The following is a 24,836-nucleotide window of genomic DNA, read 5'->3' as shown; positions in this document are numbered from 1 at the left end:
TAGCAAATTCTGAAAGCCCACATCTATATAGGGAATACCTATCATCATAACCCCTCATAAAACTTTCAACTCTCCATGTGGTGTCATACCCAAGTTGGATCTTTTTCATGTCTCCAAAGAAGAGATCTGCTCTGAATTGAAAAATCTAGGTGTGTGACAGGCATACAGGAAATATCGATGCGGAAGAATGGGAATCTTGTTCCCATTCAAGTTCTCACCCTAACCTTCATGATCACAAGTTTTCCAAGGTCAATCAAGGCAGACTACTTAAACTGTTCAGTAAAGATTTATATTCCAAATCCTCTGAGGTGTTTAAAGTGCCAAAAATACAGCCATTCACGAACAGCCTGTAGTGGCTCCACTGCCTGTGCTCATTGTGGTGCTAAAGACCACTAAAGCAAACAGTGTTCAGCTTAAAAGGGAATTTGTACAAATGTGCAATGAGACCATCCTGCATACTCTAAATGCTAGTAGTGGAAGGAAGAAACAAAATTTCAAAATCTAGAAGCAGAGCTGAACATCTATCAGAAGGCCAGAAAATGCACCTAATTAATAAATAGCAGCAAGCCTTCATATACTCAGAAGGTTCCTGCAGACTGAGATGACCATATGTAGACATGTATAGTATCTTATGTAGAACGGCACCTGAATGAAAGTTCAACTCCGTCTTTGTACACTGTGATGGTTACAGAGCACTGTAACAGGCCAGAAATGTGTTTAACGATATATGTTCGTGCAGTGTGTGTGTGTGTTGTTTTGTTGTTTCTGGCTGTTTTGTCACCAGGCCGGCGATCACCTGGAAAGCCTGCCCAGTGTCCGTCTACACCACGGGGGTAGGCCTCAACTGCGCAAGAACCATGGCCTACCTCAACAGTCACGTACTGAATGTCCAAAGAGGGTTTGGAGCCATTCAAAAGAACCCCGTGCCAGCAAGCTGGCAACAGTGCACGCACACACACACGCGCGCGCACACACACACACACACACACACACGCGCACACACACACACGCGCGCACACACACACACGCGCGCACACACACACACACGCGCACACACACACACACGCGCACACACACACACACACACACACACACACACACACACACATTGACAGGACAGCAGAAGACGAAGAAATTAGGATGAGAATAGCATAAAGTAAAAAAAATAAATAAATAAATAAAATAAAATCTTTATCCATTTCTTGCCCACGTCTTTATGCAGTGCTGCCCAAAGTGGTCCACAAAGAGAAAAGGTGTATTGTCAAGCAGAAGTAGTAATGTCATTCAAACATGATCGGCAGGAACAAGTTCTAGATATAATTCTGAATTCTGTTAATCTGGAGTGGTGTCAGAAGTCTCTGGTCGATGACGGTATCACTGAGCAGAGGAAGGATTTAGTTGAAGAGAGTCTTGATAAAGGATGAGTTAGAAAAGTGCAGCATCTGTTAAAATCTTTGCATGTTCTTGAAAACCACAACAATTTTGTATATGATGTCATCAGGACGACGAGGCAGCGCACAGTTGTATTATGATTTATGATGTGTTTTCAGTTTGATTTCTTGAATTAACATTGAGGTTGAGAGCCTTCCTGCGATTAAAAGCAGCATTGCAGAAGGTTTGAAGGGCCTGGAAATTGTTGATAGAAATGAGTATCTTCTCACCTCTGGGACACAAGTTTGGTACTGTTGCCTTAAGAGCCGATCTTAGATCATCGTAAATGGATCATTCAAAAAGTACGTGAGGAGAGTTTTCCGGTAGCCCACATCGACAGGAGACTGTATTGGAAAGTTTGAATTGGTAGAGTTTTGCGTTAAGCGAACCATACCCAGTTAGTATGTAGGAGGTAAACAGTGAGGGTGAAAACAATTTTCTGGTGGATGATGAGAGTAGTGCAGTTACATATTCCAAATCCTCTGAACGAAGAGGATTTGGAATATGTAACTTCGGGAACAAAGTTTTTGGTGATAGCTCCTTTTTCGGTAGAATTCCATCTATTCTGCCAGGTGTTCACTAACAATTTCCAGCATCTGGTTCGCTCAGTTTTGGGATCAGCCTGAGGGTTAACAATGATTCCCTGAAATTCCGCAGAAATGCCTCTGTGGATGTAAAAGCAAAGCCCTCTAAACACAAGGTGCAGGTCAAGTGGTATGGTGCCTGCAAGAGTCTGTAAAGCTGGAGTTGATACTGTTCGGTAAACGTGAAGTAGGCTGAGGAGAAAACAACGTTGAATAGTGGATAACTTAGTTTGTACAGTTTTAAGTGCAGTACGTCTAAACCAAAGGCCGGCAGAATAGGTTGTATTGGGATTATGGTAGCATTATAAAATAAATGTAGGGTTTTAGTGTTCAATCCCCAGTCTTGTCTGGTAATTTGGAGCAGCGTTGCAGTAAAACTCTTAACTTTGACGGACAGATGTTGAATATGCTCAGTAAAGGAAAAGCGGTCGTCGATGATGACTCCTAAAAATTTGGTGCTTTGGGCAAGTGGAAGTGATTTCTTGTCAAGTTTTACAACTGGTGGTCTGCGATAGTCTAATTTGTGTTTAAAAATCATGATCTTCGATTTGGTTGGGGATAATTTTAATTTGTTCTTAGAGGACCAGGACGATAATTCAAAGAGTACTTGAATTAGAGTTCTAATAGGAATAGAATTGGAATAGAGTTCTAATTCAGATCTTGAGTTTCCATTCACTAAAATGATAATGTCATCTGCATATGCAAGTTGTTGCACATTTTGAAATTCAGTCGTCCTAAGCAGCCAATCATCAAGAACTAGGTTCAAAATCAAGGGACCCAAAATTGATCCTTGGGGGCAACCACAGGAGACAGATCTGTGAATCTTCGTGCTTTTAGTGATGATGGTGACGGTGCAATCGGCAAAGTAGTTTCTAACAAGTTTATAAAGCTGAAGAGAGCAGTGATTCGAACAGAGTCTACTGAGGGCACTCTCCCACCATAAAGTATCAAAAGCGCCCTCAAAATCGATAAAGATTGCCATAACATACTTGGAAGTGGAGCAGTCAATGAGGTGGTGGAGTTCTAATAAGGCGTCTTTGCATCCAAGCCCTTGCCTAAATCCATATTGAAGAGAGGATGTGGAGCTTGTGGCTCCCTGCAGTGTGGTTATTTTATTGGTGATTAATCTCTCTAACACTTTTCCCAGGTGAGAGAGCAAGGCTATGGGGCGGTAGGATCTGGCATTATCTAGTGGCTTACCAGGTTTATGTAAAATCTTAAGAATGGCGTGTTTCCATGGTTTAGGAAACGTTCCAGTTATTTGGTTTTTCTTTTAGGAGCATTAGCAACTAAGGCCATATTGCTCCGGGATATGTGGTGGTCATTCCCTGACCTTTCCACATCCTCCGTATTTGGTGGAGACGGGCTCGAACCCCGGTCTAATCAAGAAGCATGTGCAACGCACTGCTGCTCCTTCCCACCTGGCTACGGAGGCGCCTCTTCTAGTATTTAAGCAGTTGTTGAATAATTTAAGTAGAGCCTTTTTTTGGGCCTTAGGTAATAAAAGTGTTTGATAAATATATTGTCAATCAGGTCATTGCCAGGACATTTGTTTGACTGAATTTTATTCAAGATTCAAGTAAATTCTTCTGCAGTGAATGGACTTGTTTCTTCTAAAGGAAGGTATTTTTGGTTTAAATCTTGAATAGATAGATGGTGTGAAGTGTCAATAGTGAGATCATCATTAGGCAGCAGTTGGTCCAAGATGGCATTTATGGAGTCTGTTAGTGTAATAGTTTCCATACTGTTGGAGGTAATGGAGTTAAAAATGTCACCCAAGATCATTTTATTTTTAGAAATTTTATAGATGACGCCCCAAGGATTATTATTCTCAGACGTACGGACAAAATTGTGCCAGGATTGCAATTTTCTTTCATAAATCAATTTTACGTATTTTCTTTTGAGAGTTTTGTATTCTTCATGTAATCTGTTGACTTCTTCTTGAGGCCAAGTATGCCGTTTGCACTGAAAATTTCTTCTGGCTTTATGTACAAGTTTCCGAGTAGAAGAAAGTTCGTTATTCCACCAAGGTGTGCAGTTAGTTTTTAGTTTCTTTTTATGTGTAGATTTCTGAATTGCAGTGATGATAATGTTTTGAATCTGTAGTGCTAGTTGTTTGGTAGTAAGAGAATTAAAATTTTCTAGGTTGTCTTCAGGCAACTGAGAGAAAACGGAATGATTAAAACGTTCCCATTTTATGTTTCTAAGAGAGTAACGTATGAGATTACGAAGAGGTTGTTGAATAGGAAGAGTTGATCCCAGCAGCAAGACGATAGAGCGGTGGTCACTTGTTGTTAGGTCCGTTTCGACGTGCCAGTCAGTAATATAAGGAGCAATATGGGCTGTGGCCAGAGAGATGTCTATATTTGATTCACCCAGGGAATTAGAAAAGGTACATGGCTGGTTTGGTTGATTCAAGACAGTAAGCTGATGGAAGAAGATGGTATCCTCAAGCAGTAATCCCCATGCATCTGTGAAAGAACTATGCCACAATGTAGACTTGGAGTTTGAGTCGAGTAAAATTAACAGAGGAATAGGGCCTAATAAACTGAATATGGAATCGATATAGTGTAAGTGAGGAATCAAGTCAGATGACGGGGGGCAATACATTGAGATAACATAAGTCGAGTGATTAGGACTCAAGACTTGAATGCAAATGGCATGCTGTGATGTTAAACAGGACAAGAGTAAAACGTCAACATTTTTATTAAATATTACAATGGCTACCTTAGGATCTGTATGAGTCGGTTGTAAAATCCGAAAAGAGCAAGAATATCCGACGATTTGTCCTTTACTATGATATGGTTCTTGAAGAATGAGAATGTCAATAAGTTCTTCCTCAGATACACGACTTAGTTCTTCTGCCATGGTGTGTGAATGGTAAGCATTGGCTTGCAGAAATTTTAAATTGACAGTCGAGATATTTGGCTGGGAAGCGCTTGAACTCGATAAGACTGTGATATTAGAAGGGAATTGTTTGTTACCTTACTGTGTCTTATGCCTTTATGTATTCAGGACAGTTGATATCTCTGACCGAATGATTAACTTCATGTTTGTGCCTCTTTCAATTAATGCAGACAGGCAGTTGATCCTTGCTGGGGCACTCAGCAAAGATATGGCCTAGTTTGCCACAATGTCCACAAGAAGGTCTTTCTTGTTTACACATACTTGAAGTGTGTCCGAAAGCAAGACAACATTAGCACTTCATCACAACAATGAACGGCTTAAATCGGTGAGCAGTCCACCCAATAAATAACCTGTCTAAAGTAGAGATAGCTGAAAAAATACGTGGGGTAAAGTCAAACACCCAATTAGAAGTGTTCTTTGATTTGGAGATAATTTTAAATCGGAAAGTGATCTCTTGTGAGATTTCTTCACGTGTGAATTTAAATTCTTTCAGGTTTTTGAAGTAGAAATCATCAAGTATTTCCTCTTTGGTTAAATGATTATCAATATTGTATGCCAATAAGGTTGGATTCAATTTCTTAAGTATCTCAGGGGTGATTCCAATATCAGACAGGATTTTTGAGGAAGAGATGGTATCCAAATCTTTACGTGAATCAGTTTCTAAAATTATGCCTTTGTTTTTAATGAGACGGAGAGCTTTAACTTTGACTTCTTTCAAGTCTTGCTTTAAGGTTTTAACTACACGTTCTTTAATATCAGTGCTTGTAATAAGAGTAGAAATCTCAGATGCCTTTAGGAGTAATAAATGTGATTTTCTGGTTGAAGTAGTTTTAACATTAGCCAATTGCAGACTGTCTGTTTGGTTAATTGAAATTTTTGCAAGGGATTGTGCAGTAGCCTCAGAGAAGTTTTCAGGAGAAACTACGTTCAAAGAAGTATCAAGTAATTCTGTAGAAATTGAAGATTTTGCCACAGAAGCATATGAGAGAGGTGTGTGCATAGTTTTTGAGTCATCACTTCTTATCTGCCACATCTTTATTTTCATCTTAAGAGCTTTGTTTTGTGTAATCAAGCCATTCACGACTAATTCAAGACTGCTCCAAGAATGAAGAATAGCTTTGATGGCAGTTTTTGTAACCTTACTATTGTCGTTTAATAAGTAAGTTTCAATTTCTTCTTGCAGGAAAGTAAGTGCATCGACAGGGGAAAGATCTAAAAGTAAGACAGTCCCGACGTTTGGTATTTTAATTTTCCTGGCAGTTGAAGTAGCAGCCCTAGTCAACATGTCAGGACTAAAATGTTTTATTTGAGAAGAATCAGTAGCGACATTTATGGTTGTAGAAATTGGTACTCTACTTGAAAATTCAAGATGTTCTGATTTAGCCTTAGGAGCAATTACACTTGTAGTTTCCCTTGTCTTACTTTGTTCCTGTGAAGAAACTAGAGGTGGAAACTCATCGGTGTTTACCAACAAATTAGTGGCGCCTGTATTTTCTTCCATGTTGGGGGTTTGTTCTTGGGAGGGATCCAGTATGGAGAAGTCTCCTTTGTCACAGGGCAAGTTAATAGCTTCACTAATAGCCTCTGTCATCCTGAAACTATACAATTTTTAGTGACAAGAGGCAATTCTGTAACCTGCAATTCTCTAAAAACCCTTCAATTCTGAAGGGTTTTTACCCTTGAGGTATTTATCTCAGATGGTTAAATAGGCATACGGCGAGGAGTGGCAGGGAGGAAGCGGTGAAAGTATCGCCCCAATGTGTGCTAACTTGACCTTGGGGTAGCTTAATTGGCCCTTCTTGTACGAGCTGAACCACTTGTGTTGGAAAATCTTTTGTCAGTAAGGTTGTTTATGCAGATCTAAAATTAATAAAATAACTTTACCTGATGACTCCAGAATATTTAGTCTCCAAAATGAGTGTATCGGCTTCTTTCAGAAGCCGATACACTTATGGAGACTAAATATTCCTCTTCCCGATGATACCAAATACCACTGCTATTAACTGTTCAGGCAATTAAATTAAGACCAAATTAGTAGAGCACTTTTTCACTCGACTGACGTGCTGCGCGAGCATGCGCTGTTCCTGAGACAGGGGAATGAGATGACCATACCAACATAAGAGTCATTCACACTTCTTACCTGCCATTTATTGAGTTAATTAAAACCAACTCAAAAGAGCCAATCAGTTGCCACAGCCAGCCCATATCAATATCTCCTGCTACACCAGCTTCTTCAAAAGAGAACGACAAGGAAAGGCAGTCAAAACAGTCACCACTTCAACCACAAGAACAAATAGATGTAGAGCAGAAGGAGGAGACAGAAGACTCAGTCTTGGATCTTTTTTGCAGAGGAAGAAATGTACACAGGATAGCATCCATATTTCTCCAAAAAACAAATCCATCAGTGAGATAAATAAGCCCTCACTAATTTATAAGCGATTGTTGGATCTAACAAGTAATGTCTGAATTCCTACAGTCGAACTGTCGTGAATTCCGACGAAATACTAATGACATCCACGTAGTCCTGCAAAAGCATGAGCTAGTTTGCTTTTTTTTTCTTTCTTTCTTTTTTTTTTTTTTTATATCATCGTATGATGTTAGCAATACACAAAGGAACCAGTTTTTTCCTGCTTCCTTCGTGTATCTTGGCTGATAGGTCCCACCAGAAAGTACAGCACCATCGTAATATCCAAGCCTGGGTCGGGATTCGAACCCGCAACCTTTGGGTTGCCAGGCAGGCATTTTGCCCACCTGGCTAGCCCGGTCGGCTTTTGCCTGCTGGAGACATTTGAGGGCAATGGGAATCCTTCCTTTGACAATGCTACTGTCATACTTTAGGACATAACTTGGGATGGACCTGCCCACGGATGTGTTGCTCTCCTTGTAGGAATCCAGATCCCATTTCAACATGTGCCACTTTTCAGCATTATAGAAGTGGTAGCAATTTGCCTTATGGTGGAGTTTTTATTAACAGTCTGCTCGATGTATTTGCCACCTGGGGGCTGACATCAACTGAGAGAACTATTCTGCCTCAGTCATAGAGATAACTTCCCTGCTTTTATTAATAACTTTTTATCCATTTGGTGTTTCCAAGTTCGTGTACAAAACACTGTGTTGAGACCTATCGTTATGTGGACAATCTCTTCATTTCTTGCCACTCTCAGAATATGAGATCCATTGAACAGCAATTGCAGATATCCCTGGAATAAAGTCCAAAGGTGGGCAGGGCACGATTGCTATCGTCTATCACACCAAAAAACTGTTGCAATCCACTTTTGTAATCTATGAAAAATGCATATACAGATCCTGAACTTCAGACGTCAAACTTTATTATTCCAGTGACTAACACTATCAGTTTCTTGGGATTAATCCTTGACAGGAAATTAAATTTCTTTGAGTACATTAAATTTGTGCCTACTTCCTGCCTTAAAAAGCTGAACATACTAAGAGCTTTATCTGCCCTGTCTTGGTGAGCTGACCATACATCTTTGCTGCTCTTATATAGAGCATTGATCAGATCCTGTTTGGATTATGGTACTCCAATCTAAGATTCCACCTGAAAGAATACGCTACACTGGTTGGATCCTCTATAGCATAGTGCATTGCAGATTGCACTTGGTGCTTTCAGGACATCTCCAACCCATAGTTTATATATTGAAGCCCATTGGCCCCCCTCTTTACCTTCCCATAAAAACGTTACTACTTAAGTACACAGCTAAAATACAAAGTTGCTGTCAGCATCCTATTGAGCCATACCTCTTTAATCCACCACCAAAATCTCTATAGAAATAAACCCACCGAAATAAGACCAGCAGGCTTATGCTTTATTGAATTAACACAGAGTTGGAATCTTCCTATTTTCAACAAGCAAAAAGTAATGAATTTCTCCCAACCACCTTGGAGTCTGCCTCCTCAATTAACTTTCAATACTTATCTTCACAAGTGGAGAAAGGATTGTCTGCTGACACGTGAAACAACTCCAATCAAGCCATATTCAGAAATTGCTTTGATTTTTTGCCAGTATATACTGATGGCCCCATATCACATTCACCCATTGGAGCAGCGGCAGTGTTTCGCTCTACTATCATTTTGCTGCCCTTCCACCTGAGTATAGTAGCTTCTCTACGGAACTTCATGCAATAAAATTAGCTTTAGATAGCCTGAATCTCTACCATCTCCAAAATGCATAATATATACGGACTCTCTCTCTCTCAGCTCAATTACAGCCATGCAAAACTCCTTCTACAAGGTTCACCCTGTATTTAATCAAATCAGAAGTCTTCTATTACAAATTGAAGAATGTCATCAATCAGTGATCTTTTGCTGGATCCCAACACATTCAGGGATAAAGGGGAACGAACTTGCTGATCAAACTGCTAAAAATCCATCAACTTTTGATTTAACCTCCGTTCCAGTTCCAGCATCTGACTACAGTCGCATCATAAAAACAGTATGTCTCGCACGGTGGAAAGAGCCATGGCACACCCAAACCAATAATAAACTCTACGTTGAAACACGATCCAAAGCTTTGGCACTCTAGCAACAAAACAGTGTGAAGAGAAGTGGTACTTACACAGGCACTAATGGACATACATATCTGACTCACCTCCATCTACCCGCAGGTGAAGATCCTCCTCAGTGTCCATACTGTTCAGCAAATTTAACAGTCAAACATTCTGATTGACTGCCATCACTATCACCAGGACAGATCATCTGACCTGTTTTCCCTGAGAAATCTACAAGAACTGATGACATTACAACATATTATTGGTGGTGATGCAAAAGTGAACGAGTTTTTCTCTTATCTGAAAATAATTGGACTGTATGATAAATTCTAAAATATCTCTGTAAACAAAATCAAGTGGTTATGCCTTCATTTTGTTTTTAGCATTTTCCTGTGAATAGGCGCATTATAGCCACAGCAGCTTATGCGCCATTAAAACCCCATAACACACATGCAATCCACCATCTTTTGTCCTTGGTAAAACGGGACTGTTCTCCCTTTATACCAGTTAACTGCAAAATTTAAACCCACCTAATTTAGCTTTATGTATTTTTACACCCCAAATTTTATTTAAGTGTATTCATGCTTTATTTGTTATCCTATTTGAAATTTACTGGTATCAGGCTCTTAGAACCAGATAGTTTTGATGGCTAATTACCTTTCACATACAGCCGTATAACACAGTACTTCTACAAACTGTTTCACTCTAATACGATTGATAAATTGCAGCAATCCTCGCACAACATGGTACTTCTACAACAAGGTTTCGCTCTAACACAGTTTGAGAATTGCTGGAAATCTTGCATAACACTATTTTTTCGCTTTTGTGCTGGGAAAACTCTTCTATTGTGTTGGATGTAATTTTTCAACATTTCCATTTCCATTCCTTTTTTTTTGAATCTCCACTGTTGACTCGCTAGTTGTTATCGCCTTCATGGTATTTTTCTAAAGCGCATTTCTAGAGGTCGCTACTATAAAACAAAAATAATTTGCAGTTTCTGTTTTATTGGTCTTTTCTGTTAGTGCAATCAATTATAAATGGGTAGTAAACTCAATCTTCTTGTATTTGCCATAGTACCGATAGCTGGAATTCTGTGGGTTTTCACGTTATTATGGTGAAATGTGTTTCCCCTTTCATGAAATATTCAATCATATATAAATCGTAAATAAATTTTCAGAAACTCTTTACTCCATATCGTGTTTGTTGCAACTTGTACTTGCCGTGTTCTTTATTATTAATTGCTTATCGTTTTTACTGTTTTAAATTTTGCAACAAAAACACAGACAGTGAACAGAAATATCAATTAGTATGTACATATTACAGTATGAATTAATTAAGCTATGTACGTAAGTGTAAATTTATTTTTATTTTGCTAACTGTGGAAAGTATTCTTCCAATTTTCGCGTATCATTTAAAGTAGGGGTCCACTGTATTTTGTTGGGAAATCCCTAGGTTAGGTTCTGTACTATTGAACTTGCGCCTGTTTGAGACCATAAAAAATAATTGTGACTTCGAAGAGTGCAGTTTGTGACTTTTAAGGAAAGCAGAAGGTACACGCCGACCGGGCTAGCCGAGTGGGTAAAGTACCTGCCCGGCAACCCAAAGGTCGCGGGTTCGATTCCTGCCTCGGGCTTGGATCAAAGTACTGCAAAAACCTTGGGAGGTGCAATATGGCCACAGAAGCCGATGCGCCAACAACTACCAAATCAAAAAAAAAAAAAAAAAAAAAGAAGGTACACGATCTAGATTCTGCCGAAGAGATTGTGCTTAGCAGCGATGAAGAGAAAGAAAATTAGATGAACATACATTATCTCACATATAACTATCATAGTTTGTAAGGTAAGACGTTTGATCAGTTATTACTACTATAAAAATTAAGTTTCTGGTATTTATTTAAAAAAATGGCATATTTTTGTTAGCTTTTGGTACATAATCCTCCTTTTTTTGTACTGGTTCTTGGTCCTGTATAACGCAGTTTCGCATTACAAAAGATTTTGTAGGAACTAAACTACCTTGTTATATGAGGGTTACATGTACATCTATGGGTGTTGGTCCCTGTTGACAGCCTATTGGTGTATACAGGCATTAATTAGTATTTTTCCTTTCCTTGTACATACTTATTTGATTATATTTCATTTTCATACTTTATCATTTTTAACACATTATTAATAACTTTTGAAGCTTGCTTTCTAAAACAGCATGGCTTTAGACCCTGGTCGAGAGTATTTAGTTATATAATAGTACAGGAATACCTTGCATAGCGCTGTAAATTCGTGCCAAAAAGATACCATGCTAGGCGAAACCGCGCTGATCAAGGTATTATTAGTACGTATTTTAATGTAATGCAATCCAACAATTTGATTATATGGGTCGAGTTGCAAAAATATATGTGTTTGTTTACGATAAATTGATGCACACTAAGTTCTTGCAAAAAAAAAATTAAAATGATAAAAATGAAAAATACTAGTAAGTACAATAGAAATCATTTTATTGCAGTATGTGCATACCAAAAGAATATCAGTGAAGTATGTACTGTATTTTTATTTTGAAAAATAAATGATCAGCTTAGTTTGCACAGTTTTTTCTTCTTTTTATCTGCATACATCTCTTTATAACATCGAATGTCATTTCGCAATGCCTGCCTTACTTTCATACCTCGTTCGATGTTTGGATCTAGAAGAACACTCAGCGCCATTACATTTCTTCTTTCCACTCGTATTTGTGTATAAGGTGTAACATTTTTAAAAAATAATCTTTAATAAAAATACACGGCGAAAAATATTTGTACAGCTTACACACAATCAACGACCTCAACGCTTGGAGTCTAGAGTGTTTACTAATGTATGAATGCTAGCAGAGTCCATATATAATGGGACTTTCGACAACAGTCAGAATGGCCTTGAATCCATAACGTATTGGCCTATGAGCTGGAATTATAATAAATACATACATACATATCAAATGTATTGGTGTGTAACGCAGCTAATTTTTTTTCAATGCGAGGTATTCCTGTATACATACAAAAACTTCTATGTTGCATGTGATTTGCATACTGATATTCATTTCATATTATAAAGGCACCTCCATAGCCAGGTGGGAAGGAGCAGCAGTGCGTAGCACACGCTTCTTGATTAGACCGGGGTTCGAGCCCATCACCACCAAATACGGAGGATGCGGTAAGGTCAAGGGAATGACCACCGCATATTTTCGGAGCAATATGGCCTTAGTTGCCAATGCTCCTAAAAACCAAATAACAAACAAACAACAACATATTATAAATTGTTATTATTTATATTTCTATATATGCTTTGAATATATATGTATGTGTATATATATATATACACTGAGTGGACATACATCAGGGATACCTACCTTGTATCCGGTTGGAATATGGGCCTTATAGGCCCATATTCCACCCGGATAAGGGCAGTCACGTGGCGAAGCATTGAGTCCACTAGTTCATGAAAGCATTCCACGGGTATTTCCATCCATGCTTGCTGCACCGCTGTCCATAATTCCATTGCATTCTTGGGTGGAGCATCCAAAGCTCGAACAGACCCTTCCATAGCATCCCAAAGATGCTCCATAGGGTTCATATCTGATGAACAGGAAGGCCATTCCTTGGTGGTAAAATCTGCAGAATACTCTTCAAACCATGTTCTCATCACCACAGCTCTGTGGGAAGGTGCATTGTCCTGTTGGAAGAGTTCATTGTCCTGTGGTGCATGATGACCATGAAGGGATGCAGATGATCTGCAAGGATGGACAGATAACCTGGACCATTCAGAGATGCATCTAGGTGTACCAGAGGTCCCAACATGTGCCAGTTGAACATGTCCCAGACCATTACTGACCATCCACCTGCCCGAACAGTTCCTTGTTGACATGACAGGTGCATAGCTTCGTGCGGTTTCTGCCAGATACGCATCTTCCCGTCAGCTCGAAATAACCAGAAAGGGACTCATCGGACCAGGAGACCAGTCTCCAATTATCCAAAGTCAAGTGCTGATGTTCTTTCACCCAGTTGAGGTTTAGTGTCCTGTCATGATGTTAGCAATGGGACTCTGGTCAGTCGGCAGTTCCCATAACCTGTTGCGGCTCATCACCTGATTAGTCTTGGTGGAGACATTTCTGGCATCTCCCTCATTGAAGCCAGCAGTGATTAGTGCCATTGTCAGCGCCTCCGTAGCCAGGTGGGAAGGAGCAGCAGTGTGTAGCACACACTTCTTGATTAGAACGGGGTTCGAGCCCGTCACCACCAAATACGGAGGATGCGGAAAGGTCAGGGAATGACCACCGCATATCCCGGAGCAATATGGCCTTAATTGCTAATGCTCCTAAAAACCAACAACAACACAACAGCAGCAGTAGTGCCACTGTCTCTCTCCGAATGGCTAAAACAGTACGAGACAGACATCAACAGCCACATTCTTCCAACAATTTTCTCCGCCGTATTGTCTACAATGAAACGCTATTCCAGAAATGGCATATTCCCGATACTGTCAAATGGGGGTAGTGCAATTGCTGTACCACCTCCGCACTAGAGTGACCCATGCGTCGGGCACCCACTATCATCCCTCTTTCAAAGTCGGCTAACTCACGACGTTAATCATTACTGATATCGAATTACCATTTATGTGAATGCCATGAAGGTAGTGTACCTATATACCTGCCAAGCGATGGGTTCATCCACTAACGAGAGGCATGACAGTGTCGCGTTGCCCAGGAACCAGGTATCTGATGAATTCTGTCCTTTCAGTGTGTGTGTATATACAGGGTGTCTCAAAAACATTGGTACAAACTTTTAGGGGAGGTAGGTAACATCTATAGGAATGTGAATCGCATAGGAACCCATAACCAGAAACGTCAGCGTAATCGGGATACGGTGCTGTTCATCAGTTCGCGAGAGGGAAAATTTCTGGTTTACTCATTCAAGCAGCAGTCGCCGCACAAAGAGCATGCATCGATATATGAACGGTGAGCTGGCAGACATGCACCTAGCGTATGGATTAGCAGAGGGCAATGGATGAGCCGCTCAACAAATTTATGGAGAATGCTTCCCAGACAGACATGTACCGGACCACCACTTGTTTGCACGTGTGCATCAAAATTTGTGCGATTATAGCTCATTTAGAGGTAACAGGAGTAGTGCGGGCAGACCACATTCGACGCGAAGTCCCGCCATGGTAGAAAGTGTGTTGGATGCTGTCCAGAATAATCCTACTACCAGAACACGTGCCATTGCCTCTGCCTTAGGAGTGTCTCATTGCAGTGTATAGCATGTCTGGCACGATGATTCCTTACACCCCCCCTTTCATCTCCAAAGGGTTCAGTTACTGCTCCCCCAAGATCATCCTGCACATGTGGCTTTTGCGCAGTGGAAGAAAGTGTTCAAGACTTGAATTTTCCAGCCTATGTTTTGGTCACGGATGAGGCTTATTTCACTCGGGAAGGCTTATTCAATTGGCACAATGCTCATGTGTGGGCTCGTGACAACCCACATGGTGTGAGCCCCCATGCGGCACAATATCGCTTCGCAATAAATGTGGGCAGGTATGGTCTGTGACTGCTTAGTCAGCCCATACCTTTTACCATCCCGCATGAACTCCGCTAAATATCGGATCTTTCTTGAACAAGTTCTACCAGGTTACTTGATGATGTTCCAACAAATGTGAGATGCAACATTTCAACAACGGGGTGCTTGACCATTATGGAAGGTGTGTTCGTGACCATTTGAACAGGCATTTTGGGCGTCGATGGATTGACCGTGGTGGACCCGTTGCCTGGCCCCACACTCACCTGATCTATTGAGCCTTGATTTGTTTCTGTGGGGCCCTCAAATCTATCGTGTATGAATCGCCTGTGGAAACGGAAATGGATCTCGTGGTGAGACTTGTCTGTGCTGCTGCTACTGTCAAAGAAACTCCAGGTGTGTTCGACCATGTCCACCAATCCATGCTGCGTTGGTGTCACGCATGCATCGCATCTCATGGTGGAACCTTTGTGCATCTGTTGTAACATCTTGAAATGCATCCATCTCGTACTCCATTGTTAATATTATGTGAAATAAATGTTTGCCACTAATTACTGTCTTGTGTCATTTCTGCTTCTTGTGCCTCTGCTACTACTTTCCCGTGAAGTTTCCGGTTATGGGTTCCTATACGATTCACATTCCTTTAGATGTTACCTACCTCCCCTAAATGTTTGTGCCAATAGTTTTGAGACACCCTGTATATGTATGTATGTATGTATATTTATTTATTTTTATTTTTTTATTGGAATAGAGAAGGTGTGTTGAACTTGTCACAGTGCACAACACAAAATTTGAGTTTTGCTGTTTCTGACTGCTTCTGGAAGATGGTAAAGGCTTCTGTGGAACAACAAGCTGATGCTTTTAAAGGTTATTGTTAATATTTATTTTTTCAGACTTACAATTAAACCATTAAATTATTGCTGAAGTGCAAGGTATACCCTTATTTCTGATTTTAAACAGTAAATGGTGTTTAAATAATTAAATAATGCTTCTACAAATAAAAGGTCAAAAGGGTTCCCAACAGAGAAAGAGGATATAAAAATAGCACCATATTTAGTAAACATGCGGGCTTGAACCATGGTCACTCAAAGCATGTGTACTTCTGTACAATCCCCTAACACCTGGCCACTCGGCTACATGAACCTAAATTGGTGTTAAATGATATTTTCACTATTTCAGTGTAATATTCCATATGTGCTTGTCATTAAGAAAACCTTTACATTTTTTTAATATTTGAAGTTCTTCATAACCCTATACTCCTTGTTTTACATCGTTAGCTCTTAATTGCAAAACTGTTTTAGTTCTGTCAGGAAGTTGATTAAACATAAGTCTTGACTAATAAAACATTTTATGCTGGATACAATTTTTTTTTTTTTTTTTTTTTTTAATCTTTTTATCTGGTTATAGATATTTCAGATTTTGTGAGAGGTGATACACAGGCCATTCCTGCTTTATGAGTTCTTTTCTTCAAGTATCAAAAAATCGAAAATATGAACATTAATTGCAATATATAAATGCTAAACATTCATAAATACAGCATTTTAAGCCACATGCGTAGCTATACAATATTGCAGTACTACTGTAGCATTGTATAGCAACATGTACTACTGTGCATTTGTTTGTTTGTTCAGGCAGATCAGAGCATCTCACTGACTCACATAACATAAAGCAGTTACCACACTGACGTTACAAAGAGTGGTTGTGTTGCTCTTCATTTTCACTGTCTTGTCTTATTTGAAATTTATCCTTATTAATAATGTACAGTATGCTGAAACGAAGTAATACTACAGAGAGTGATATTAATAAAAGGAACCAGCAAAGAGAAATAACATTCAAAACAAAATATGAGATCATAAGCAAATGTGATTTCATTATTCTTCATCATCAACAGTTGATCATCATGAAGAGTAAATATACTTCAGTGTTTGTATGGCATAAATAATTTCTTTATTATTGTAAGTTGTTTGATTTTAAAGGCTGTGATCTTATTTCTTTGGATAAATAAATCGTTGTTTAAGCATAAACTATTCTTTTGCTTGAAAACAGGGATAAACTTATCCCTGTTTTCAGCATCATTAGCATTAATAAAGCATAAGATGCAAGAAAGCAAGCTTATACAGCATCAGCAAAAAAAAAAAAAAAAAAAAGGCTCCCATTTCACCCCTCCATTCGCTCCAAATGCCTGTCCAGCTCAGCCTTAAATTTATTTAGGCTATTAGCTTCCGCAACAAAAGATGGAAGCCTGTTCCCCCAATCAACTACTTGCTGGCTAAAGGCAAATTTCCACACATCTATTCTACAACTACCTTTCCGCAGTTTGAAACTGTGTCCCCTCAGCGTTCTTAGTCTGAGCAAGAGCAAGAATCCCATCACAATTCAGCTTGCTCAACCCATTCAAGGCCTTGTACACCTCAATCAGATCACCTTGCAGGTGCCGACCAGGCTAGCCAGGTGGGTAAAGTGCCTGTCTGGCAACGCAAATATCACGGGTACGATTCGCGCCTCGAGCTTGGATCAAAGTACTGCAAAAATCTTCGGAGGTGCATTATGGCCACAGAAGCCTATGCGCCAACAACTACCAAAAAAAACCTCGCAGGTGCCTACTTCAGGGTGCTGCAATTTGCAGAACTTAAGCCTTTCTTGGTAAGAGCACCCCTTTGTTCCCCTCACCAATCTTGTTTGCCTTGTATAACGGGATAATCACCTCCCGTCCCTGCTAGCAAAATTCCTATGTATCATTGACAAGACTCCATGACCTGCCCTGGCTGCCCGCCTGCACTGCTCAGGGAACTTCATATTTGACTGCACAATTACCCTAGGTCTTTTTCACTTTCCACTTCATTGAGTGTAGTACCACACAGTTAGTATGTTTCTCTTTGATTATCACTAACCATATGCAGTACTTTGCATTTGTCAATGTTAAACTTCAGTTGCCTCTTCTCGGCCCATTTTCCCAACTTATCTAGATCTAGTTGGAGTAGCATACTGTCTTTACTGTCATTAACAACCCTGCCAACCTTTGTATCACCTGCAAAATTGGACATTAAACCTGATATACCTTTATCAATATCATTGATAAATACAAAAAACAACAATGGGCCCAACACTGAACCCTGGGGAACTCCACTAACATTTGTCCACAAAGAGCAGTATCCATTGATTACCACTCTCTGTCGTCTCCCAATCAACCATCCCTTTATCCATTGTAGCAACTTACCCTTAAGGCCATACCTATCCAATTTATACAGCAGTCTTCCATGTGCAACAGTATCAAAGTTTTCCTGAAATCCAAGTATATGATATCAAAATTATTTTTGGCATTCAGTTCCTTTGTGACCACATCATAGTATCCAATAAAATTGGTCAGAAAAGACCTCCCTTTAACAAACCCATGCTGTGTCTTAACTATTACTGTAGTCTTGTCTAGATGATTCTGCAATGCTTCTTTAACCAGTGATTCCATTATTTTCCCCGGAACACAAGTTAAACTAACAGTCTGTAGTTACTTTTGTCACCTTTTGAACCCCCTTTGTGAATTGGTGATACATTTGCACACCTCCAGTCCATGGGGACCTCCCCTGAATCCTCATAATTATAGCTAAGAGTTTGCTTACTTCCTTTGCTGCCTCCTTTAATATAACTGGATAGATCCCGTCCACCCCAGGTGCCTTCCTTATGTTTAACTAAAACAATTTCTCCTCCACTTTGCTCTCAATTATTACAAAATCACTTAGCTCCCTGTTGCCATTTTATAAACTTCTGGCACTCCCCTCATTGAATGACTCCTCATATTTGAATGTAGATGCAGAGTACTCATTCAGTTTGTCAGCTACCTGAGCATGATCATCAATAGTCAACCCATCTATGTTAAGTGGTCCAATGTGGTCATCCCTTTCCTTCTAGAGTTTACATAAGTAAAGAACTCTTCTGTTTTTCTTTGCATCCTTTGCCAAAGATTTCTCATAATCTGCCTTCGCCTGCCTAACCTCCTTTGTGACTTGATTACAGCACAATACCTGCCATAGGCTTCTGTGTCACCTGATACTTTTTATGCATCCCATACATTCTTCTTCTCTACCACGAGCCTTATTAATTCATCTGATATCCATTTAGGTCTAAACCTTGAACAGTATTTCTTAGTTGGAATGAAAAGCCTAGTAGCCTCCAAAATTAAGTCCCTGAAGGCGGCTTCCCATTTCAATGTTGGTAACATCATCAGTTGAGCCCATTGTACAGAATTTAAAACCTGTCTGAGACCACTGTAGTCACCTTTACGAAAACAAAGCCCTTCCCTTTAGCCTTGATGGTAGTTACATCTTTAAGTAATTCCCAAATCAGTATATTGTGATCACTGTCACCCAGTGGTTCTTTTATCTGCAAATTCTTAATGCATGAATAATCACTGCTGATAATCACGTTCAGAGTATTACTCCCTGTGGTTGCCTCTTGAACATGTTGCTATAGAAAACAGTCATCCAATAAATTCACAAAAGTCTTGCTATTTTGCGAGTAACCAATCCACAAGTTCCAGTCAATATCTGGAAAGTTAAAATCCGCCATTATAAGACATTCTGATTTACTGGCCCACTCTATTTCTCTGCACAATTGCTCATTATAGTTATCAGATTCATTAGGCCTATAACACACATCTACTCTCATTTTTCCTTTCCCAGTGCTTATTTCACACCAAACAGACTCAACACTGCGTTGTCCACCAACATCAATTGGATGTTGAATGTGTTGCTTGTCCACGTCTGCTTTTGATGTCTTGACTAGCACTTCAAGCTCATAAAATTTATTAACTATACTCCTAGCATTGGCGTACATGCAAGTATACATGCACCATATACATTTACATATAAATTATACATATTATACATTTACATTATACATATGTTTATACATATACATTTATGAGACTTACTGACCATTTATGCTCTTTCTCTTTAATACAACATTAGCATAGTTTAGTTGCTGCTGTTTCATGCTCATGGCCTATACTTTAATTTATAATTCTATTTTAATTCATTTTACACTTTTGGACTTTAAAAAGTGCTATGGCACTTTTTTATCTTCACAGCTAGCACTTTTTGAAGGGTATGAATATGTAAAATTAATCAATTAATATAAAATTGTTTGAAAGCCATAAGAATTTCAGCTTCTGAGTCCCCTTCTTCTTTTGAACTTATATAGGCTCGGTGACCCCAGGTGCCAAGCGAATCTTAAAGCCAAGCAATCTTCCCTGTGATTACGTTAGATAGACAAGTTTTGCCCTTTGAGTTCAGGTGTTTTCCTTCTGTTAACCATTCTTTTGTGTGTTTTTTTTTTTTTCCCCCCTTACTTACTAACCTTCTGTTTTACTTGCTTGGTCACTTGGTGGCACTACTCCTGCCTCTCCATGGCAGGGCTGGACATGGGTGAAAAAGACATCACCCAGGACTAAAAGGAGTTTAAAATGGACCAAACTAAAAATATAATATTGGATAAAGTTAACTCCAATATAGCTGAGACACACAGCCGAATATGTCTCAGTTTAAAAGAATGAAAAACAAATGCCTCTTAGCCAACTGTACCTTCCTTTTTAGTGATGCATTCGTTAACAACACAATCTGTTGGGAAATTATTCCCATTCTTAGTCCAGGAGATTATTGAGTCTATGATTGGCTCACCAAAAATGATAAAACAATTACAATCAGGGGATCTCTTAGTAGAAACTAAGAGATCCCCAGTTGAAATTATCCCACATGACTCCCTGAATACATCAAAGGGTGTTATTACAGAATGGGATCTTTTAACTGTGTCAGAGGAAATGTTGCTATGTGAGCCAGCAGATCAACAAGCGATACATGTTAGAAGGATAATGATGAAGAAAGACAGCATTTTCACTCCAACTCGATCTGTCATTCTTACTTTTAACAGTCCTTCTCTTCCCCATTTAGTTAAAGCAGGATATTTAAATTGCAAAATCCACCCATTATATACTGAACCAAATAAGGTGTTACAAGTGTCAGCATTATGGACACTCTCAGGCGATATGTTGGAGTGATCCCATCTGTCCACTCTGTGGATCAAAAAGAACACAATCAAGCAAACTGCACATCTCCTTCACCACTCTATCCAAACTGTCATGGAAATCACCATGCTGTTTTGAAGAGACATGCGAAATGTGGATATTGGGAAAACAAATACAGAAATACAAGGTAGAAAATAGTGTCTTATCTGGAAGCAAGAAACCAGATACTTGTAACCAAACCTTTATGCTCCTGTGCTTCAGCTGTGAAATGACAGCAAACTGTAGCCACTCGAATGGAGGTGGCAGTATCTCCAAACCAAATGGTAGACTGGAGTAAAATACTGTTAATGGCAAGGTTGGCAATGACACTGATGACAGTACACTGCCGCAACAGGATCTAGAAAAGTTGAGCAGGTGTGTTGAGAGGTGGCAAATGAAGTTTAACATTAACAAATGTAAAGTACTACATATGGGAATCAGTAATCCCAGGGCAACGTATCAACTCTGTGTACCACACTGACAGTGGTAGAGAATGAAAAGGACCTGGGGGTAATTGTGCAGGCAGATATGAAGATTTCTGAGCAGTGCAGACGGTCTGCAAGAGTAGCTCATGGTGCTTGTCAATGATATACAGGAATTTTTCTAGCAGGGATAAGGAGGTGATTTTATCCACTTGGATAAGGCAATGGTCAGACCACACCTTGAATACTGTATACAGGTCTGGAGGCCTCGTTTTAAGAAGGATATAGAGCTGTTGGAACAAGTACAGAGAAGGGCAACAAGATTAGTGAATGGAACAAAGGGTTGCTCTTATGAAGAAAGGCTTAAGTTTTGCAAATTACAGTGTCTGGAGACTAGGCACCTGCGAGGTGATCTGATTGAAGTGTATAAAGCCTTGAATAGTTTGAGCATGCTCAACGCTGATGGGATTCTTCCTCTTGCTCAGAATAATCGCCTGAGAGGGCATAAATTCAAATTGAGGAAAGACGGTTGTACAATAGATGTGCGGAAGTTTGCCTTTAGCCAGTGGGTGGTTGATTGCCAGGACAAACTTCCATCTGTCGTAGAAGTTGATAGCTTAAATAGATTCAAGGCAGAACTTGACAAACATTTGGACCAAGTGGATGGGTGAAATAAGGGGTTTTTTTTTTTTTTTTTTTTTGGCTAATGCTATGTAAGCTTGCTTTCTTGCATCTTGTGCCTATGCTAATTCCTTTCTGCCAGAACATTTCAGGATTTTTTTTTTTTCTTTTCTATCCTATCTACAATACATATACAACAGGAAGGAGTCCCCAAAGCTCAGTATTAAGTGCAACCCTGTTTGCCCTTAGGGTGAACAATATCACAAAGTTATACCGTCTTCACTGGAAACGTATGTGTATGCAGACAATCTTTCCATTTTATTTCAATCACAAAGCATGAACCCGATTGAGCGACAGCTCCACTTATTCATCCATAAACAAAATAGAAGCATGGACAAAGAATAATGGATAGAGAATATCTGAAAAAATATTGGCCGTTATTCACTTATGTAAAATCTGTAGTCTTAGTCCTGAACCAGTTTTATATTTAAATAATTTCTCTCCACCTGTTGTTCAAAATTTCTCTTTTTTAATCTTAACACTAGATAGGAAACTAAACTTTCATGAAATATGTTGAGACTTCGAACCAGCTGCCTCTCAAAACTTAACATCTTGGTTTCACTCTAGTTAGTTGTGACAATTTTTTGATAGATTTTCTGGGGCTATCTAAAATTCTTTTTTGAATGTTCAATACAGCCTCTGGAGTCCTAACAGAGGGTAGATGATTTCTCGGTGTAATTACAACAGAACCTGTTGTCCACCATTTTGCACGTAAGTACTGAATAGTACTCTTAGCTGGGATGATTGCAATAGGAAATTTCTCAGAAAACAATTCCTGTGTTTCCTTTAAAAAGCCAGTATATACATAGGCTTCCAATATACAAATCCTTTCTTGCACAGAATATGACATCTTGATGTTACTCTCACACACCTATCACTTATGAGCACCAAATGGCGACTGTATGTTGAGCAATACAAACTGAAATGATTTGGCCAAAGTTCATTGTTTGAACTACTTCGTGTGGGAGTTGTTCAAAAATGAATATCACACCAGTATGAGGCAGGCCAGTTTTACGTGGAACACCCTGTATATGATATCAAAACTATTTTTTGTATCCAGTTTCTTTGTAACCACATCAGTGTCCAATCAAATTTTTCAGACAAGACTTTCCCTTTAAAAACCCATACTGTGTCTGAATTATTACTGCAGTCTTGTCTAAATGATCCTGCAATGCATCTTTAACCAGTGACTCCATGATTTTCCCCCTGGAACAGAAGTTAAACTAACTGGTCTGTAATTAGTCGTGTTACACTTAGATCCCCCTTTGTAAATTGGGAATACATTTGCACATCTCCAGTCCGTGAGGATTTCCCCTGAGTCCAAGGATGCTCTCATAATTGTGGCTAAGGGTTTGCTTACTTCCTTTGCCACCTCCTAACTGGATAGATCCAATCCATTCCAAGTGCCTTTCTTATGAATAAATTTGACAATTTCTCCTCCACTTTGCTCTCAGTTTTTACAAAATCATTAAGCACCCTGTTATAGTTTGTTAAACTTCCAGCATTTTCCTCCCTTAATAACTCCTCATGTGTGAATGTAGATGCAAAATACTCATTCAGATAATCTGCTACTGTTCAAATGTTCATGATCCTGCTGAGCAGGATCATCAACAGTTGAACCATCAGTATCAAGTGGACCAATCTGATTGATCCCCTTCCTTCTTGAGTTTATATAAGTAAAAGAAGTCCTTGCTGTTTTTCTTAGCATCCTTTGCCACACATTTCTCGTAATCTGCCTTTGCTTGCCTAATCTCCTTTCGGACTTGATTACAGACTAGTTTATATCTGCCATAGGCTTCTGCGTTGCCTGATAATTTATATGCATCCCATGCAATTTTCTTCTCTACCATGAGGTTCATTAGTTCCTCTTACATCCATTTAGGCTTAAACCTTGAACTATATTTCTTAATTGGTATGAAAAGCCTAGTAACTTTCACGATTAGTTCCTTGAATGCTTCTCATGTAGAATTTGCTGTTGGTAACATCATCAGTTGGTCCCACTGTACAGAATTTAAAAACTGTCCGAGACCATTGTAGTCACCTTTACGAAAGCAAAAACCCTTCCGTTTACCTCTTTAAGTAAATCCCACATCAGTGCACTGTGATCACTGTGACCTAGTGATTCCTTTATCTGCAAATTCTTAATGCACGAATATCAATGGTATTTTATTGATTTGTTTTAGTGTTACAGACAGTTCTCACTTTACGAGTTCTCGGGTTTAAGAGTTTTTCCCCCCCAAGTATCAAAACAAAATCGAAAATATGAACATTAATTGCAAAAAATGAATGTTAAACATTCATAAATACCACATTCCAAACCATATGCATAGCTATACAATACACTGTACCCTGCTTTACGATATTAATCTGTTCCAGAGACACCATTGTGTTGTTAAAATATCATAATGTGAACCCAATAACACATTGTGTTTTGGTAATTCATTTCAAGATCTCGGAAGTTGAAATTTTCGCTGTATAACTAAGCTATTTATCTCTCTAAAATGTCATTTTTAAGGTCACGAGCATGACCAAGTTAACAAATGCAGACAGGAGAAATATCAGAAACATAGTGCCACTAAATGATGCATAATTTGAATATGGTTGAGTACAATGTGCAGAGGGTAGATGATTTCTCGGTGCATTTACAACAGAACCTGTTGTCCACCATTTTGCAAGTAAGTACTGAATAGTATTCTTAGCTGGGAAGATAGCAATAGGAAA

The 24,836-nt window shown here is 39.3% G+C and overlaps 1 protein-coding gene across 4 annotated transcripts in view; it reads left to right on the top strand.

The window, feature by feature from the left end:
- Opa1 (Opa1 mitochondrial dynamin like GTPase) overlaps positions 1–24,836 on the top strand; it is a 648,761-nt gene that overhangs the window by 329,039 nt on the left and 294,886 nt on the right. For all 4 annotated transcript variants that reach the window (XM_090383387.1, XM_090383386.1, XM_090383389.1 and 1 more), the window contains one exon: positions 15,712–15,827. In XM_090383387.1, the coding sequence (XP_090239513.1) occupies positions 15,712–15,827 (116 nt within the window). The remainder of the gene's footprint in view (positions 1–15,711; positions 15,828–24,836) is intronic.

This window comes from Mastigoproctus giganteus, chromosome 10 (assembly GCF_048544385.1).
Source record: "Mastigoproctus giganteus isolate SK-2022 chromosome 10, ASM4854438v1, whole genome shotgun sequence".
Classification (NCBI taxonomy): domain Eukaryota; kingdom Metazoa; phylum Arthropoda; class Arachnida; order Uropygi; family Thelyphonidae; genus Mastigoproctus; species Mastigoproctus giganteus.
Note: the sequence above shows the minus strand (reverse complement) of the source record. Positions and strands in the feature narration are given on the sequence as shown.